The sequence below is a fragment of the Stegostoma tigrinum genome, chromosome 17 (assembly GCF_030684315.1).
Source record: "Stegostoma tigrinum isolate sSteTig4 chromosome 17, sSteTig4.hap1, whole genome shotgun sequence".
NCBI classification, from domain to species: Eukaryota; Metazoa; Chordata; class Chondrichthyes; order Orectolobiformes; family Stegostomatidae; genus Stegostoma; species Stegostoma tigrinum.
In genome coordinates this window covers 55016477-55036482 of record NC_081370.1, presented here as the reverse complement: position 1 = coordinate 55036482, position 20006 = coordinate 55016477, and the positions used below count along the sequence as shown (strand labels likewise).

Genomic DNA, 20006 nt, shown 5'->3' with positions numbered 1-20006 from the left:
AGCCCTTTTCACAACATATTTTCCCCTATCTTTGCATTATCAGCAAACAGGGCAACCATACCTATGTTCCTTCATGTACGTCATTTATATATATAAACAGTTGAAATAACAGCACATTGATCCCTGTGACACCACATGTTACATATACCAACCAGAAATATATCCACTTGTGGCTATACTCCACTTCCTATTGTCCAATCTTCTATCTTTGCGAGTATCTTAACCTCTACAACCATTATTATTTATTTTCTGCAATGACCATTGCTACGGAACTTTATTTAATGCTTTCTGGAAAGATAAGTAAAGCATATCTACAGGTTCCCCTTTATACATGAATTGGCTAGACATGATTTCCCTTTCAAAAAAACCATGTTGACTCTGCCTAATTATTTCGAACTTATCTAAGACCACCACTAAAAGAACATACTTAATACTAGCTTCTAACATTTTCCTTCTGACAGCTGTGAAGCTAACTGTCCGTAGGTTTGTCCTTTCTGTCACCATCCCTTTTGGATAAAGGAGGAACATCTGTTATCTTTAGATCTTAGAGTCACGTAGGACCAAAACAGGCCCTTCAGCCCAACTCATCCATGCCAACCAAGTTTATAGGGCGATAGAACCATATAGCATGAAACAGAGCCTTTGGTCCAACTTGCCCATGCACACAGATTTCCCAAACTGAACTGAACTTGCCAGCATTTGTCCCACTTCCCACTAAACATTGCCCATTCACATATCTGTTCAAATGTCTTTTAAATGTTGCAATTGTACTTACCTTTACCACTTCCTCTGGTAGTTCAATTCATATGTGCCCCGCCCTCTATGTGAAAAATTTCCGAAAGTGAAATAGTCCTATTTGCCACCATTTGACCCATATCCCTCTGAAGCGTTTCTATCTGCTTACCTGTCTAAATGTCTTCTAAATGTTGTAATTGTCCCAGCCTCCACTACTTCCTCTGATAGCTCGATCCATATACACACACCGTCCTCTATATGAAAAAGGCTGCTCCTCAGATCCTTTTTAAATCTTTCCCCTCACACTACAATCCTATGGCCTCTAGTTTGCCCCTATACGAGGGAAAAGACCTTGGCTATTCACCTTATCTATGCCTCTCATAGTTCTATAACCCACTGTAAGGCCTCTTACACTCCAGAGGAAAAAGCTCCTAGCCTATTCAGCCTCTCCCTTCGGCTAAAACCCTCCAACCCCAATATCATTATAAATCTTTTGTGCAGCCTTTCTAGTTTAATAACATCTTTCCTAGAGCAGGGTGACCACAACTGTGCACAGTACTCCAAAAGCACTTCAAAATTTCAAACCTAATTTCTTTTAAGACCCTTGGACGAAGTCCATCATGATTTGCTGCCACTTTTTAACCGCAGTTCCCACAATTTACTCAGCATCGTGCCTCTGGTGATGGTGATTTTCTGAAGTTCCTCCCTCCCCTTCTACATCTGAATTGAGCGCAGTCCCAACAGCACTTAAGACATCAACACCGTCCAGGCTGCAACCACGGCTTGAGTGGCACCTCATCCATCATTGTCAACATTTACTCCTTTAACTTCTGTGAATGAACTACAATAGAACTCCTGCAGCAGTTACAGAAACCAGACCTCCGAAGGGGTTGTGGTCCCATTTTGGCAGTCAGAGGCAGGATGTGTTTCATACCACTTCTGACTGTTCTGGAATGCATAACAGGGCACTAAACCTTAACCAGAAGTTAAGTTTTCATTCAATTATTGCAACTCAGCCTTCCACCATGGTCATTGTTCCACAATGTTAATGCTTGCAGAAAAAATAAAATTATGTAGTAAAGCTTGTGATCTGGGCAGAACGTTGACACACTCATCAACATCAAAATCCAATATATATGACAGCAGCTCGATTTGCTTTGTAGTATCATGAATGACCCAGGTCGGTGCATTGATTGCCCAAGAAAACAAAAGTGAACAGGATATTTATTTCCTCCATTTCAACTCCCTCCCCTATCATTCCAGTAAAGCTGTCATTGTCCCAAAGGACAATAGGGCTGCTCTCTAATGAGAGTGAAGCAACTGGAGCTGGCTCAGCCTGAGGATCACCATGCCCTAGGTAAGGGGTAAGGTTGAGAAGATGGAACCCTCACTATAAGGCTGCATTTGTCCACAACTCTATTGTAATGGCAACGTAATGAGTTGCATGTGAAGCAATAAGGACACATTACCAGCTCAGTGTTTGCTTTTCTGTAGTTGAGATTAAGGCAACATTGGTAACAGTTAAATCCAAAGACCTCTATTCAGCGTAGAGATAGCAAGAACTGTAGATGCTGGAGTCAGAGACAACATAGTTTGAAGCTGGAGGAACACAGTAGGCCAGGCAGCATCAGAGGAACAGGAAAGTTGACATTTTGGGTCGGGACCCATGTTGCCTCTATAAAATGTTTCTAGGGTTGTCAATAGAATTGGGATTTTCATTGTTATATTGCAGATTGTCAATAGAATGACATTAAACTGTCATTCAGAGATGGATGAATCTTTAGAACCCTCTACCTCAGTGTACTGTGGACACTCAATCATTGAACACATTTAAAACACAAATCACTAGATTTCAAAATATTGCGATTCAAACTAAACCAAATGCACCACACCTGTTTAAGAAGGCATCTCACCACTACCTTCTCATGGCAGTAAATGCTGGCCCAGCCAGTGATTCCCACATCCTATGAATGTTAAGTATATGAAGCAATAAGACAGGGCAGTGTAGGAACAGGTGTTGAGATGGAAAATCTAGTTGATTAGCGTAGATACTCGAGGGGCTGAATGGTTTACTCTTGCTCCTATTTGTCATTGATGTATCAGCATTCACATGAATGATCACTAACATAAAATCTTAGAATCCCTACAGAGTGGAAGCAGCCCATTCGGCCCATCAAGTCCTCACTGACTCTCCAAAGAACATCCCATTCAGAGACACACCCCGTCCCATCACTGTAACTGTGTATTTCCCCATGGTTACTTCACCTAACCTACACATCCCTGGATACAATGAGCAATGTACTATGGTCAATCCAGCTAACCTGCACATCTTTGAGAGGAAACCAGAGCACCCAAAGGAAATCAACACAGACACAGGGAGAACATGCAAACTCCACACAAAAACAATTGCCAGAAGGTGGAATCAAACCTGGGTACCTGGTGCTGTGGGGCAGTGGCGCTAGCCACTGAGCCACCGTGCTGCCCAGTGTTTACTTTATGACTGGCTTACAAACAATGGTGCCATACCCACTGCGAGCTTTGGTATGAAAATTCAAAATGACATTTAAAACAAAAACTAAATAATCATTGTCTGCAATGAGGTGAGAAATACCAAGAGCTGATAAACTCTACAAAGCTTGAATCTTTATAAACTGCTAAAACAGACCTGATAGAAAGCTTAGCAGAAGACCTGCTACTGATGACCCTAGAAAACCCAAAGGACTGTAGTAGAGGTAGGATATAGAATACCAGCTGTCTGCCAGTGGAGGTCTGCCAATGAAAAACAGAAGGGTTGTATTGTTATTGTCACTTCATTTAATTAGAGCAATTCTTAACTCGATCAAAACTTACATAATCGTACCTGTAATTCTCCGTGGGGATTACGGTTGGCAATGATGTTGAAAAAAGATCCGATGTGTTCAGTGGTAAGCAACCATTTGTACTTAAATATAAAGGTAGTGTCTTTGATGATGGTGCAGGATACATAAAGCCACCAATCGCAGGCCAGAATGATAAGGTTACTCCAATGACCAGGCCTCCGATTGCACCCTGTGAGAGTCACATGCATTTGTGCTCAAAATAATGGGTTAAAAAAAGGTAATAAATTAAAATTGAAGGTAGGAATGAGCTATCTACTTACAATCCAGTTTGCACAAGGAAATAAAATGCCCAAGGTAAATAACCCAAGCATTGGCCCCCCACACATCCCGTGAATACTGAGCGCCGCCTGTAAATTCGAAGGAAACAGTTAGAACAACTAATACAGGAACAAAAACACATTTTTGAATGTCACTTCTCCAACATGAGCAAAGTAGAAATTGCTAGTGCTGGAAACTTTAGTAGTTGACGGGGTGCTGTGAATGGAGAAGATAGGGGAAGCACAGGAAGTGTCAGCTTTTGGGGAAAGAATGGACGGGCTAGCAATTTAAGAATGTCCTTCTTCAGAACTGAACTCCAGGAAGGATTATAAAAGGATTCAATAGAATTGGAAAAGAGGGAGAGATACTCCAAACACAGAGAGCAAGCTCCCCAGCACATGACCTGAGCACTATTTCAAGGACTGATGGGCGATTTGTGGGTGATGCCAGAATTCACCACAATCAGGCATCAGAATAAGCATGCGCGACATTGAAGAGACAATGAAACATGGGTCTGTCAATCTAGAGAAGGAGAGAAAGAAAATAGCCCAGTCTGGTCTGACAATGTCATATTCAAAGTAAATGTTATCCCATCTCTGAATGTGACAAACCCAACCCAGGTTATGACCACTTACTGCATTAAAGGAAATGGCCCACTTTCAGTTGCAGGGTATTATGTGGTTCTTCAACTGTTCATGCTCTGTCCGATTTGATGGAGCGGCCTAGTTACAGAGGTGATGGAAAATCTGAAATTATAACCTTAACGATACACAGGCCTGAAAAGGGCCCGTGAGTTCTTCCTGTGTGGTGAGAAGCCATCTACTTTGGATGTGTTGTGTAATGTCATTGTGAACAACTAACATTCAATGGGACAGAAAATACAAAAGTCTTTTATGTTCAAATATCTGTAAATTTTTTGGATACCCACAAAGATCCATTGAGCAAAGGAAAGATTGTATAAGTACAAGAATATCTCTCCCTTCTCCCCATTTTAAATTAGCTTTGTGAACATTCTGGGAACTTTCAATACAAGTATATGCTTCCTTTAGTGAAACTGTACACTGTTCTCAAGGAGGAGCCTCACCTATGGTATGCTACATAAAGAATAGCAACGAGGGTTGAGAAGCACATCTGGGTTCTACAGTGGAGGAGGTGTTTCATAAAAAAGCAGCAGAGGCTGTTGGAGCTAGCACTTCCTAGCCCGAGGATGATGGTAAAATGTTTCTGCATTCTGCTCCATTGAAGCTGCAGATGATGTAACCATGGACCTGTTGTTTACCACCCCATCCCCATTTCCCTCATCGCAATCTTCCTCTTCTGACCTCTTTCCCAGCTACAGTAACCTTTGGCCAAGATGAGAGACAGAGAGAGACAGATTGAAATTACATGGCTGAACCCCTAAGACAATTAGACTGAGATAGATAGGTTCTTGATTATCAGAGGGGGATCTAACTGAAACTTTCAGAATACAGAATGGCCTGGGCAGAGTGGATGTTGGAAGATGCTTCCATTGGTAGGAGAGACTAGAACCTGAGGGCACAACCTTAGAGTAAAGGGAAGACCTTTTAGATCAGAAATAAGGAGAAACTTCTTCAGCCAGAGAGTGGTGAATTGATGGAATGCGCTGCCACAGAAGGCTGTGGAGGCCAGGTCATTGAGTATAGTTAAGATGGAGATAGATAGGTTATTGATTGTCAAGGGGATCAAAGGTTATGGGGAGAAAGTGGGAGAGTGGAGTTGAGAAACTTATCAGCCATGATTGAATGGCAGAGCAGACTCGATGGGCCAAATGGTCTAATTTCTGTTCCTATGTCTTATCTTACATAAGCCCCCAGTTCAAACACGAAATGATCTTTAGCTGTTTTTGTTTGAGCACGGTGTGAATTATAGGACATGAGCGGCCTGTAACCAGTACAAGGGGTAAAGGTAACTCGTGTGAAAAGTCACTGAAGGATAAAATCACTGACAAACTCAGCTACAGATATAGACCATGTACAGCTGAATGGCTATGTAACTGAGAATTACTTTGATTTTGGTAACACTTAAGCTTTTAATGGTACATTGTCAATGTGAATCCTTAATAATACCCTAACATGAAACTGAATGCATCTCCATGTGAAAAAAAGCCTCTTTGTTGGATATTGCTTCCCTCATTGCGCACTTTTAATCTCAATTAATCAAAATTCGATACAGAATTCAGCAGATCTCGGTGTGAAAGAATAGTTCAGTGTTAGATGCTGTCTGCCTATTAAAGCAACAATAGGACTCTGCCAGTCAGCTAACATTATGTGAAGATAACTAAAAAGAAATTGAGATGTAAATTGAGTATAAAATTGCAGGTGATATCAATGGAAAAATTAGCAGAGAGACAGCACAATAAAGAATGCCAGAAGAAGCGCTCTTTCAAGAGTGTCACTTACAAATAATGTTTAGGAACCCACATGCACACACAGATTTACTGATGATTTGGGGACCTCTTGTTATTGGTTTGAGAAGGACTGCTTGTTTTACCATCTATGGCAAGAAATCTACATTAGTGCTACCACAATAGCATATGCAAGTAATGGGTCTGCACCTAAATATTCAGTTAGGGCAGAATATTAAACAACTCAGACAATCCAGCAGCTCCACTGTTTAGATTTACGAGAGTATAATTTGTTTCTAAAACAACAGACAGACCGCAGATACTGCATGGCACTTACCTGTATGATACCTCCCATTAATGATGCTGCAACTGCCATTGAAGTACAAACCACACCAAACACTACACCTGCAAGACAATGGGAAAAAGTGATGAGAATGGTAAGGAAATTCAAACATATATAGAGATGGTCATAGCTATATTTAATTGTCATAGAAGTATACAGACATAACACTGATTTCTAAGAATCAGGAACTTCATTTTGAGTTTAATTTTACAAACTTTAACATGCTGCTGACGTGTTATAGCTCTTAGCTTCTGGTAGCTTTTGTTTTGCTAACCTCTGAGTCAATACCCAGCCTTAACCAATCAAGTACAGTGAGCATAGGTCAGTTATCAGACTCACATTGTTAAATGAAGACAACAGCTGCAATTGCATTCATATAGCACATACAACTCAATAAAACATCCCAAGGCTCTTCACAGGACCAAGTATCAGGCAATGATTTAAAATTACACCATATAGGGAGACAAGAGAGACTATAAAAAATTTGGACAATGATGTTAGTTTAAAGAATCATTGCAAACAAAGGGAGAAATAGGAATGGGATTGCTTGACTTTTGGAATAGACAGCTAAAGATATGGCTGACCACGGTGGAGGAATTAAAATTGGGGATATGCATGAAGTCAGAATTGGAGGGGTGCAAAGACCTTGCCCGATCTCCAAACGTTGCAATTTTTTTTTGGGGAGGGGAGAAAATTCAGAAGTCTGAAGTGCAAAGAGACTTAGGAGTTCTAGTCTAAGATTCTCTCAAGGTAAGCTTGCAGGTTGAGTCAGCAGTTAGGAAAGCAAATGCACCTTTGGCATTAATTTTCAGAGGACTCGAATATAAAAGCAGAGATGTAATTCTGAGGCTCTGTAAGGCTCTAGTCAGGCCACATTTGGAGAATGCAGTTTTGGGCTCCGTATCTCAACAAGGATGCACTGGCCCTGGAGTGGGTTCAGAGCAGGTTCACAAGAATGGTCCCAGGAATCGAAAGCTTAATATATGAGGGATTTTTGGCAATTCTGGAGCTACACTCGATGGAATTTAGAAGCCTGAGGGGAGATCTCATTGAAACTTTCAGAATACTGAATGGCCTGGACAGAGTGGATTTTGGGAAGTGATAATGGGAACTGCAGATGCTGGAGAGTCCAAGATAACAAAGTGTAGAGCTGGATGAACACAGCCGGCCAAGCCACATCTCACGAGCACAAAAGCTGACGTTTCAGGCCTAGACCCTTCATCAGAGAGGGGGATGGGGAGAGGGAACTGGAATAAATGGGGAGAGAGGGGGAGGCGGACCGAAGATGGAGAGAAAACAAGATAGGTAGAGAGGAGAGTATAGGTGAGGAGGTAGGGAGGGGATAGGTCAGTCCAGGGGAGATGGACAAGTCAAGGAGGTGGGATGAGGTGGCAGGTAGGAAATGGAGGTGCAGCTTGAGGTGGGAGGAAGGGATGGGTGAGAGGAAGAACAGGTTAGGGAAGCAGAGACAGGCTGGGCTGGTTTTGGGATGCAGTGGGGGGGAGGGGACGAACTGGGCTGGTTTTGGGATGCATTGGGGGAAGGGGAGATTTTGAAGCTTGTGAAGTCCACATTGATACCATTGGGCTGCAGAGTTCCCAAGCGGAATATGAGTTGCTGTTCTTGCAACCTTTGGGTGGCATCATTATGGCACTGCAGGAGGCCCATGATGGACATGTTGTCTGAGGACTGGGAGGGGGAGTTGAAATGGTTCGCGACTGGGAGGTGCAGTTGTTTGTTGTGAACTGAGCGGAGGTGTTCTGCAAAGCGGTCCCCAAGCCGCCGCTTGGTTTCCCCAATGTAGAGGAAACCACACCAGGTGCAATCGATATCTACAATCTGACCCCACCACCCAAGCTATTTTTCCATCCCCACCCTTGTCTGCCTTCCGGAGAGACCACTGTCTCTGCGACTCCCTTGTTCGCTCCACACTCCCCTCCAACCCCACCACACCCGGCACCTTCCCCTGCAACCGCAGGAAATGCTACACTTGCCCCCACACCTCCTCCCTCACTCTTATCCCATGCCCCAAGATGACCTTCCATATCAAGCAGATGTTCACCTGAATGAGTGGATGCCAGGTGAGCAATCAGCATAGGTCAGCAAGTGGATGAATTTGGTGCAGGTTTGGAAATGGGCAGCAGGGAATTGGATGAGGTCAAGTTTATGTAAGACTTGAGTCAGGGGTAAATGTGAAGGGAAATCTTATGATGCCACTGTTGCCTCATTTTTACTTCAATGCCCGTACCTCTTCTTGGAAAATTCTTAAAGTAAGAATCCAGGCAAAAGGGTGAGACCTTATTTATGATCTTGGAAAATAAGTGAACCTTGGATGGAATTATCAACATAATGCAATCTTAGTTAACTAGATATACCATGGTGCAAATTCAGAAAAATATACAGCTCAAAATAATTGCAACAGGGTAACAGCAGCAACAATGTTGTATTAGCCAGAATTTAGTGTTGTAGGGAGCTGCAGTAAATTGCTTGGAGGCAGGAGTAAATTGACATGCATTAACACAAAGGTGCGCAAAAGCACAAAGGTTTTTGAGGAGGAAACTGGTTCAGGACAATTGGAAGTGAATTATATTTCTGTTCTCTTCAAATCCTCGTTCAAAATGAAAAGGTGATGGGTCATGTAAATGGAAAATACTTACACAAGCCCTTGCTAATCCAGGTGCTTGTCTTTTCCGACACGTTGGGGAAGCACTGTTTCACAAAATCTTCATACGTTACAGTTGCCAGGGCGTTAATACTGGCAGCTACTGTGCTGTAAACCAGGAAAAAAAAAGCAAAAATGCCACGACATGTTGAGAACCTATTAGTATGTTGTAATAAAACAATTTCAGCCAGTGACATAAATGTGGATATTCCAACATACTGACCTAAGTGTGCCACTAAATGCACAGGCTACAAAAAGCCCAGGAAGTCCTGGTAAGTATCCCAATATTTCCATAACAAAATAGGGCATCAGCTGCAATAAAGAGAAAACAGGCGTAAAATGTGTCAAGAAAATGTTCCCTAAAGGTTGTGGTTGGAATTCTGTCAGCTTGAGAGCAATATGCGCCATGGTGAGTCATGGTCAAAGAGTGAGAGAGATCAACAGCATAAAGAAAACCCCTTTGGCCTATCACCTGTGCCTGTCAAAAACAACTACCTAACCATCCTAAACCCAGTTTCCGGCACTTGGCCCACAGCCTTGAATGCCTTGGCAATTTGCACTTCTCAACATTCCTTCAATGTTGTGGGGCTTTCTGCCTTTATGACTCTGAAAGATAGTGAATTCCAGATCCCCATCACCTTGTGGGTGAAAAAGTTTTCCCTCACATCTCCTCGAAACCTCCTGCCCATGACGTTAAAATCTATTTCCCCAGTCATTGATCCTTCTGCCAAGGGGAAGCATTTCTTACTGTCTATTCTGTTTGTTCCTCATATAATTATATGCAAAAGCAATTTGGAAGAAGACAGGTTGACTGTTTAAGTTTTAACGGTAAGACAGGAAGCTTATTAGTGAGTGGATGAGACAACAAGGTGTAGAGCTGGATGGACACAGCTGGCCAAGTAGCATCAGAGGAGCAGGAAGGCTGACGTTTCGGGCCTAGACCCTTCCTCAGAAAAAGGGTCTGAAGAAGGGTCTTGGCCCAAAACATCAGCTTTCCTGCTCCTCTGATGCTGCTTGGCCTGCTGTGTTCATCCAGCTCTACGCCTTGTTATTGCAGATACTCCAGGATCTGTAGTTCCTACTATCATATTTGTGAGTGGGCCTGTTTGTGTGCAATAGCATCTCAAAGAGTGAAGAAAAACTGTACAATGCACCAATGCTGTGCTGATACACAATGCCATTCTAAACTAAAAATATTTTGCCCCTGTGTGATCCATATCCTTCTATTCGCTGCATTTTCTTGTATCTGTCGAGGCATCTCTCAAATGTTGCTATTCTGCCCACCTCCACCTCCTACACTGGCAGCACATTCCAATTGGGTGTGCAGGAGTTAGGTGTCAGATCTTGGTGGTACGAATTGAGCTCAGGCAATGGCGATGTTGTACCCAGTCAAGGAAGAAAAAAGAGAATGGATGCTCAGGTCCGACCACAGAGTTATCAGCTTGGCTTGGGTGGGCCAGATCCTACGACAGGATGGGACTCCTTTGAGAGAGGGGCCCACTGGAGCCAGCAGGGGGTGTATCAGGTCCTGGGTGGAGTTGGGTAAGTCCTGTGGGTTGTAAGTGGTGTCTGTGAAGTACAATTAGGGCTGTGTGAGCTAAGTATGCGTTGAGTTTGTTCATTACTCATGCGTTAGACTATGTATTTCATAGCCTAACTTTTCATGAGTCATTATTTACTAAACTAAACATGTCATCTAAATTCCCTGTTTTTTATCGAGACTCTCAGAGTTTCCAGGTGAAGATGAATTGCTCAGTGGAAAATTCATTTTCCCAACGATTCACTTGGAGTCTGCCACAATTCCACAGGGATCCCATGCACAACTGTGATCCACAGTGACAACTACTGTCTATCAATTGGAAAGTCTGCCTGGATTTGAGGTTATGCTGCATGTTCTTAGTTCAGCAGTGGTCTGAAGGACATATTAATTATGCTCATCAATAATATCAGAAGCTGCTTCAAAAGTAAGCATCTGACTTCGATACATTCAGGGAGTAACCCCCTCATCGCTGCACGCCAAATAACCTGTTGAACTTAAAGTTGGCAAATGGTTGAACTGAGTTGTACTTCCTTGCTACGAGACAGGGAGCACTTTATGTTTATACTATCTGCATGTTTATAACTGAGCGAGTTAGCTACAGCAGTTTCTAGTAATCTTTGCAAATGCTGCAGTGAGTTTGTAGATTTATGTTGCTAGATACATAATACCTTATTATGTCATTTCCATTCCTTTTTTTTGGAAACTAGTTTTGTTGCTTACCTGGTCTGAAGCTGAAATGAATCCTGCAGTCCATGGATCACAGTTTACATAGTAGCTGTACATCACTAGTCCAGAGAACACCGCACAGACAATGATGACCCACAGTCCGAGCAAATTCAGGTACAGTGCCCTGTGACAAGAATTTAGATTTTCTTTATTAATTCTTTATTGCATGTGAGTGTTGCTGGCAAAGCTAGCATTTGCTGCCTATCCTTAAATGACCCAGAGACAGTCAGGGGCTTATTTAAAATATTCCACCGGCAGTTATACCTGGAGCAGTGTAAAGAACGGAGCCGAGGATTTTAACCTGGTGACAGTGAGACAGTTTCACATCAGGATGGTGTGTGGGAGGGGAGGAAGCCTGTCGGTGATGTCGTTCCCTTGCATCTCGGTGCTGCTCCTCTGGTGAAGTTGTTGAGTTTAGAAGGCGCTTCCAAAAGAGGTTTATGATGAGAGGCTGCACTCACAACCTTGAATCTGATCGACATTGCTACCAGTGACAAAGGGGGTGAATGTCGAAGGTGGTGAATGGGGTGTTAATCCTGTGGATTGTCCCAGATAGTGTTGAGCCTTTTGCTTCTCATTGGAGCTGTGACATTGAAGCAAGTGGTGAGTATTCTGCCACACTCCTGATTTTTGCTGTGTACGTGGTGGACCAGTAATGAGGAGACAGGGGATGAGTTATTCACAAAAGAATTTCCAGCCTCTGACCTCTATTACAGGCACAATGCTTTTGGGCTGGACACCATGGGTGCCACAGTCCCCAGCAAACCCATCTTGCCAACATTCACAATGGCTCTAGTGCAGCAGTTTCATGCTGGGAGTGGGTGTTTGTCACTTTAAGACAAGGCTCCTGTTCCTATTTCAGGGGGTAACACTGTTTTGGCAAAATGCCAACCATATGGAGCCCAATGGCTCTGTAATAGCGCTGGCTGGGGTTAGTGGTCATTGTTGGGACTGCAGGCAGTCCCACCATGCCAAGGAGCCCAGGAAGGTTCAGAGTCTGCTGTGTCAGCAAGGGCTTGAAATGAGTGGGCTCAAGAGACCAACTGGGGAGAGGAGTTAAAGGGGAACTTAACTCCAAATCAGAGTGAGTGAAACAGATATACTTCAATTAGGTTTCCACACCCCTTGCTTGACACTGAGATTTCAGCTTGGTCTAGGGCTCCTCTCACTGGCAAGATGAGACTCTTAAGTTGCTGTTAAATGTTCACAGCAGGGCCTCAGTAGGCCCGAGGATGAGTTTATCTGTGAAGACTCTGTGTGGGTGCGCTCAATGGGGGAGCTTAAATTCTATCCCAAGTGGTTGACACAGTATTCATTCTGAGATAACAAGGTGTAGAACTGGATGAACACAGCAGGCCAGGCAGCATTAGAGGAGCAGGAAAGCTGATTTTTCGGGTCTGGGCCCTTCTCCATTTCAGAAGAAGGGTCCAGACCTGAAACATTAGCTTTCCTGCTCCTCTGATGTTCTTGGCCTGCTTTGTTCATCCAGCTTTGCACCTTGTCATCTCAGATTCTCCAGCATCCGCAGTTCATACTATCTCAGAAACAGTATTCATTCTGTTCAATGGTAACCTCCAGAATACTGATGTTGGCAGATTTGAAGATGCTAATACTGATGATTGTCAAAGAAAGGTGCATGGGTTCTTTTGATTTGGAGAAAGTCATTTTGTGATCGAAGTGTTACTTGACCCTTGTTCTCCAGGTCTTGCTGTCTCTGGATACAGCAGCTTCAATACTGGATGGCCCATAATTCTATACTGAACAACAACAAAAGTTGTCATCTTTGTCCTTATGAGGAAAAACGGCTCATAGAATCATAGAGTTATAGAATCCATACACTGTGGAAGCAAGCCATTCTGATCATCAAGTCTGCACTGACCCTCTGAAGAGCTTCCCACCCAGATCCAGAACCCTACCCTATCTCCGTAACCCCGCAGTTACCATGGCCAATCCACCATGACTGCATGTCCCTGTCATGGATGAAACAGTTGAAGAAAGTTGTGCCTAGACACTAGTCTGGAGAACTACTGCAGCGATGTCCAGGGACTGAAATGATTGACTTCCAATAGACACAACCAGATTCTTCTGAAACAGAGATAAATCTAACCAGTGGAGAGTTTTCCTCAAATTCCCATTGACTTGAGTTTTATTCATACATCTTGCTGCTACATTCAATCAGATGCTACATTGGTCTTGAGGGTAATGACTTTCACTTCACATTTGGACCAAGGCTGTAATGAGATCCAAAACTCAGTTACCTTTTGGAACTCAAACCACAGGTCTGCAGGCTGTTGCTGTGCAAGTGCCTCTAGCCAGAACAATTGATGACACCATTTAATGTTTCCTTAATGATCAAGAGTAGACCAATGGGGCATTAATTAACTAGATTGGATTGTCCTTCATTCTGTGGGTGAGCTATAGAACGTATCTAGGCAATTTTCCACACTTTCAGGTTGATGCCAGTGTTATAGCTGTATTGGGGTTGCTTGGTTAGGGGCACAGCTAGCTCTAGAGTTCAGGTTGACTCATATTGGCCAGAGGGTCTTTCATCTCTACAGTAGACCTCCATGACTGAAAGTTTTCAGATGTCACTGTTGCCAGAATGTAGTTATGACCTTTTCTGTGTTCAATGCCTTTCAGCAGCTTCATGATATCACTTGGAATGAGTTGAATCAACTGACGACCTGCTCTTGTTTTGATGGAGATTTCAAGAGGAGGCTAGCATGAGTCATTGACACACAACCTTTAGTCGATTTAAGCTGGTTCCGGTGCAGAGTCGGATGGCCAGTGTTTGGTGGGCCGGTGTGGAGTGGAATAGCCAGCGGTCAGTAAGCCCAAGTGGAGTGGTTGCAGGGCTGGTGGGGTCAGGGCCTGAAGGGGTTGGCCGGCAAACTGAGATCCAGTATGGACAGCCTGTCACAGATCTCGAGCCTGGCAGTGCAAGCAGAGTCAGACCATGTGTGGAAAGCCCATCGAGAGACTGCAGGCTATTGTGGAACATTTATGTTTTAACTTTATTTCTTTATCTTGCTAATTTATGCTATGAAAAACTATACAGTAGAACATTTAGTTTTTCTCTTTATTTCTCTATTTTTGTGCCTAATCTATTTGACCACCTCAACTTTGTACCTCGGTACTTTGTACATAAGATGGTGTCGTACCTGGTGACATTGTACACATGCCACGGTACTCCTGTACTTGGGTACACATGGTAATAAACCTCACTCTAATTCTAAATATTGCAACAACACTTGCAACAAATTATGGAGTGATTGCAATCGAGTAGAATTGATTGAGTTGTTAGAACTTACCTCTTCAGCCGATTAGTCTCAATATGGAGACATCAGAGAAAGAATGACATTTAGCTATCAAGATGGTCTTCAACTCTTCTGTGTACTCATATTTTACAATAAAACTACAAATGAAATGGTATCTCATTTATTAGGCAGAATGAGTGGGCAATGATTGTTGGAAATAAATTTTACAGAAAACTTTCTGACTGCAACCATTTTTATTAGGGAGGCAAGGGATGCTGTGGCTCAAGTCTGTGTGTAAATGGAGACCAAACTGAAGTGGTAGTAATCTCGATTCTTTGCGGCCAGGATCCTAAGTGAAATAGACTTGAGCTGTCTGGCCAACACCACAGAACTATGCCTAATTTGGGACCAGGCAAACTCACTGATGGAAGTCACTGGACATTTGTTGTGTGGAGGGGGACTAATGTCACGCTAGAGAAAAGCAGAACACTGCAGAAGCAGGAAATCTGAAAAAAACACAAAAAATGCTGCAGAAGCTCAGCAGGTCTGGCAGCATCTGTGGAGAGAAAAACAGAGTAACCATTTCAAGTCTCATATGACTCTGGAGTCCTGAAGTCATGCAGAACTCAAAACATTCATTCTGTTTCTCTCTCCACAGAGGCTACCAGACTTGCTGATTTTCTCTGTGGCTGTTACAAATGGCACATTGATGCACTCAGGGTTATATTTTTTTGAGACAAGAGTGAGGCATACTGTTGGGGATAGAACTGAGAGTGCTCTGCTTGGTTTCAGAATATACTGGGACTGACTCTTGATGACTCCAAACAAAGAAGATTGAATTTGGAGCAGTAACATCATTCACCTTAATGGGCACAATAATGGATATAAGTCAGTAGAAATGAGCATGATTATCACCTTGGATGATCACGCAAACAGCTTTTCACTTACATTTTAGCATGTTTTTCCGATTTGCATGAAATGCATCTTTGGATGGTGGATTGGTTCACTCCGTAGATTCCTAACCAGGTAAATGTGCCCCCAACTGCCAGTGTCCAGAAGCTGTGTCGTCTCAAAGGATCTACTGCAAAACTAATTCAAATGCACATTAAGGAAAAAAGGGTCTTACCTTCTTTCGGAAATAACATTCTTGAATGCTGCTCAAAAAAGATATTTTCAATTGAAGATTTTCATCTTGCACTCCTCCAGACAACTCAGAAGAGTACTCATTGAAGGGGAAAACCACCATTTATACTGCATGGAAGAAAAGTGTTGATCGCTTTGCAAGCGTCCTCTAACCAACAGAGAAGTTCAAAGAGTTACCAAGTCATACGGATCCACAGTGTAGAGAAAGGCCCTTCAGCCCATCGCTTCCCTGCCAGTTAAAAACCACCACTTAACAATTCGTATCCCATTTTCCAGTACATAACCCCTACACTTGTACTGCAAGTGCACATCTAAAGACAGAGTCAATGTTATGAAGGCTTCTGCTTTTACCATCCTTAGGGACAGTGAGTTCCGGATTCCCAATACCCCCAGGTGAAAAGGTTTTACCTCACAACTCTCTAAGCCTTCTGCCCCAACCCTAAATCTATGCCTTCAGTCAGTGATCCCTCCATCCGGGGGAAACATTCCTCTCTGTCTATGACCCTTATAATTTCATGCATGTCAGTCATGAGCTCCCACCCTGTCTCCCTCTCCGCTGCTCCAAGGAAAGTGAACCCAGTCTGACCAACCTCTCTTCATAACTGAAAATCTGCAGTCCAGGCAACATCCTGTCAAATCTCATCTGCACCCTCCCCAGTACTACCATATCCCTCCTGTAATGCGAAATCCAGAACTGCATATCCTGTTGCCCTTGAGAATGCAGCCATAAATGATGATTCACAATTAACAGCCTGGCTTTGTTTAAATTTTCGACTAACTAAACTGACTCTGATTGGTCAGGGCATTGACCTTACAAAAACCCAACAAATGGTAGCCATCTATTTTGGTGAGTTGAAATAGGTGCAGCGTGTGTACATTTTCATGTACCACCCAACCAACCTCCGGATCCAATACATCATCCTCCAACACTTCTGCCATCTGCAATCCAACGCCACCACCAAAGACATTTTTCCTTCCCCACCCTTATCTGCTTTCCAGAGGGACCACTTTCTCTGTGACTCCCTTGTTCGCTCCACACTCCCCTCCAACCCCACCACACCCGGCACGTTCCCCTATAACCGCAGGAAATGCTACACTTGCCCCCACACCTCCTCCCTCACCCCAATCCCAGGCCCCAAGAAGGCCTTCCACATCAAGCAGATGTTCACCTGCACATCTGCTAATGTGGTATACTGCATCCGCTGTTCCAGATGTGCCCTCCTCTACATCGGGGAAACCAAGCTGAGGCTTGGGGACCGCTTTGCAGACCACCTGCGCTCGGTTTGCAATAAACAAATGCACCTCCCAGTCGTGAACAATTTCAACTCCCCCTCCCATTCCTTAGACGACATGTCCATCCTGGGCCTCCTGCAGTGCCACAACGATGCCACCCGAAGGTTGCAGGAACAGCAACTCATATTCTGCTTGGGAACCCTGCAGCCCAATGGTATCAATGTGGATTTCACAAGCTTCAAAATCTCCCCTTCCCCCACTGCATCCCAAAACTAGCCCAACTCATCCTCGCCTCCTTAACCTGTTCTTATTCCTCTCACCTATCCCCTCCGCCCTTCTCAAACCCCACCCCTATCTCCTACCTACTAGCCCCATTCCCGCCTCCTTGACCTGTCCTTCCTCCGTGGACTGATCTGTCCCCTCCCAACCTCCTCACCTACACTCACCTTTACTGGCTCCATTCCTGCTTCTTTGACTTGTCTGTCTCCTCTCCACTTATTTTCTCTTCTACCCACCTTCGATCCGCCGCCTCCTCTCTGTCTATTTATTTCAGAACTGCCTTCCCCTCTCCCAATTCTGAAGAAGGGTCTCGGCCCGAAACGTCAGCTTTCCTGCTCCTCCTTTGGATATTTCAGTTTTAGTTCTCAGAGGGGGCCTGACCTCCACTCTGTAACACTCGTAAACCAGTTACATTTCACGATGCTAGCTAACTTACCTGGGGCAGGATATTGGAGCTGAACCCAATTCTAATGATTCAGATGAAGGTAGGCTGGGCAGAATGGAAAGGTAAGGAGGTGAATTTAAACGCTTGGTCGTCGGTGGCAATGGAAGCATTCTGGCAAGTGAAGGGACGAAACAGATGTAGAGGGAAAGGTCACAAATGGGGATGAGGCTGACAAGGAAGAGTAGGAGTTGAATGTTTGGTGCAGGGAATGTACTGGTGCAATTAGTTGCAGTGAGGAAGGAGAGAGAGCAGTTGATTTGAATAAAGGGTACTGTAAACTTAAGACTAGGAAATGGGTGGCAACCGGTACTCCCAAAGTAATCCACTGTGCAACTCCCAGATCAGTATCAAACAGTCTGTTGTGCCTCACTAAGGGTAGTGTATTGGAAATCAAGCCCCAATATTTACAGTCATCAAAAAGTTTACAAATTCTTATTAAAGCATACTAAATTCACAGTTTACCTGTTGGGTAGACACAGGTTGAGAGAAAAGATGCACCAGGTTCCTCATATTTTGAGAACTGTAATTAACTCGTTCAAAAGAAAAAGTAAAGTCCATCATATGTGTGAGTGATAATGGGAACTGCAGATGCTGGAGAATCCAAGATAATAAAATGTGGAGCAGGATGAACACAACAGGCCAAGCAGCATCTCAGGAGATCATCAGAGATGAAGGGTGTAGGCCCAAAACGTCAGCTTTTGTGCTCCTGAGATGCTGCTTGGCCTGCTGTGTTCATCCAGCTCCACACTTTGTTATCAAAGTCCATCATATGTTCTGTTCTAAAAAAGGGTCATTGAACCCAAAGTGTAAACTATGATTTTGCTTCATTGATCTTGCGAGACTGCTGAGATTTTCTAGCAAATTTTATTTTCATGTTCGAACTTATACATTCTTGTAAATCATTCCTGCAGCCTCACTAAGGCCTGAAAGTACTTCCTAAAGCATGTTGCAGACAATTGGACACAATAATCCAAATGGAAATGCGATCAGTATTTTCAAAAGGTTTACTTTTCTGTAATTTTATTAAATGCTATTAATCTATTAATAACATCAAGGACATCAGGACATCACAATCTTTATCCTTCACAGGTTTCTCAATCTTTCGTACCACCTTCATAACTTGTCTGCAGATAATTAAGATTTCTTCATTCTAAAATGCACATAATCTTTCTATGCCAATTTGTTAATATTCTTTTTCTTCAATTTTCTGACCAATACATATTACTTCACATCTCCCTTGAAAATTTTCATAAGTCATCAGTTTGTGGCTGCCTTCCAGCTGCTATTAACATCCACGTTACCTGCTACATTTCTGAAGCTCACGTCAACTAGAAAACTGAAATTTTCTCCAAGTGGCTTTTAAAAACTTGTCATCATATGAAAGGATAAGTATGACCCTCTTCTAAGGTTGCTCTGTGGACCTGCTGTCAGTTCATTCAATAGGCAGTGTCACAACAAACCTAGAAATCTGTTGGAGGACAACTCGCTGGAATTCTGTGATACTGTGCAAGCTGTGAGATGTTTAAATGCCTGGAGGACCTGTTAAAATACTATTATGCATATATACACCACACTTTGCTTTAACTAGCACCTGAAACAACTGGCATTCCAATGAACTGGTAAAAAATATATCCCTCAAACATCGCAATCTACTGCAATGGCCGAGAGTTTATGCTATAAATAAATTGAAGTGTACACGCCCCATGTTACGTTTTTATTACTGACTATGTTTTCTTATATTGATTTTTATGAGGTGTATTGATGCACAAACATGCTTCGTTTTGTCGACGTTTACCGTGGTTAGGCATACCTTCTGATTACCCACCATGCTTGGTCAACAGGAACACTCCCTGTCCCATAGGTGTCGGTTAATAAAACATTTGCTGTACAATGCTATTGCATTGGGTAACATACCTTAGTGTCATTGCATGTGATCCCCTGACTCTTTACCTTTATAAATTGCATTCAGACACAGCATAAATGAAACAGATGACAAGGAGAGAGAACTGATTATTAAGATAAAAATACGAAATGAAAAACACAGTTCATACTCAGGAAGAACATGAAATGCACCAAGATTTGTTATGTCTAGGAAACAAGGTCAGCTATAACCTGGTAAAATCAAGGGAGAACAGCTATCT

The 20006-nt window shown here is 43.1% G+C and overlaps 1 protein-coding gene across 2 annotated transcripts in view; it reads right to left on the bottom strand.

The window, feature by feature from the left end:
- Positions 1–20006, bottom strand: part of slc5a12 (solute carrier family 5 member 12) — a 56243-nt gene that overhangs the window by 6098 nt on the left and 30139 nt on the right. Inside the window, exons 6-13 of one of the 2 annotated variants that reach the window (XM_048545284.2) lie at positions 15714–15854; positions 11503–11632; positions 9466–9554; positions 9238–9350; positions 6575–6642; positions 3875–3961; positions 3596–3783; positions 3401–3504 (exon numbers count right to left, since the gene is read on the bottom strand). In XM_048545284.2, coding sequence (XP_048401241.1) covers positions 3401–3504; positions 3596–3783; positions 3875–3961; positions 6575–6642; positions 9238–9350; positions 9466–9554; positions 11503–11632; positions 15714–15854 — 920 coding nt within the window. Of the gene's footprint in view, positions 1–3400; positions 3505–3595; positions 3784–3874; positions 3962–3986; positions 6387–6574; positions 6643–9237; positions 9351–9465; positions 9555–11502; positions 11633–15713; positions 15855–20006 lie in introns of those variants that run through there. The other variant, XM_059652168.1, reaches the window with a different exon arrangement.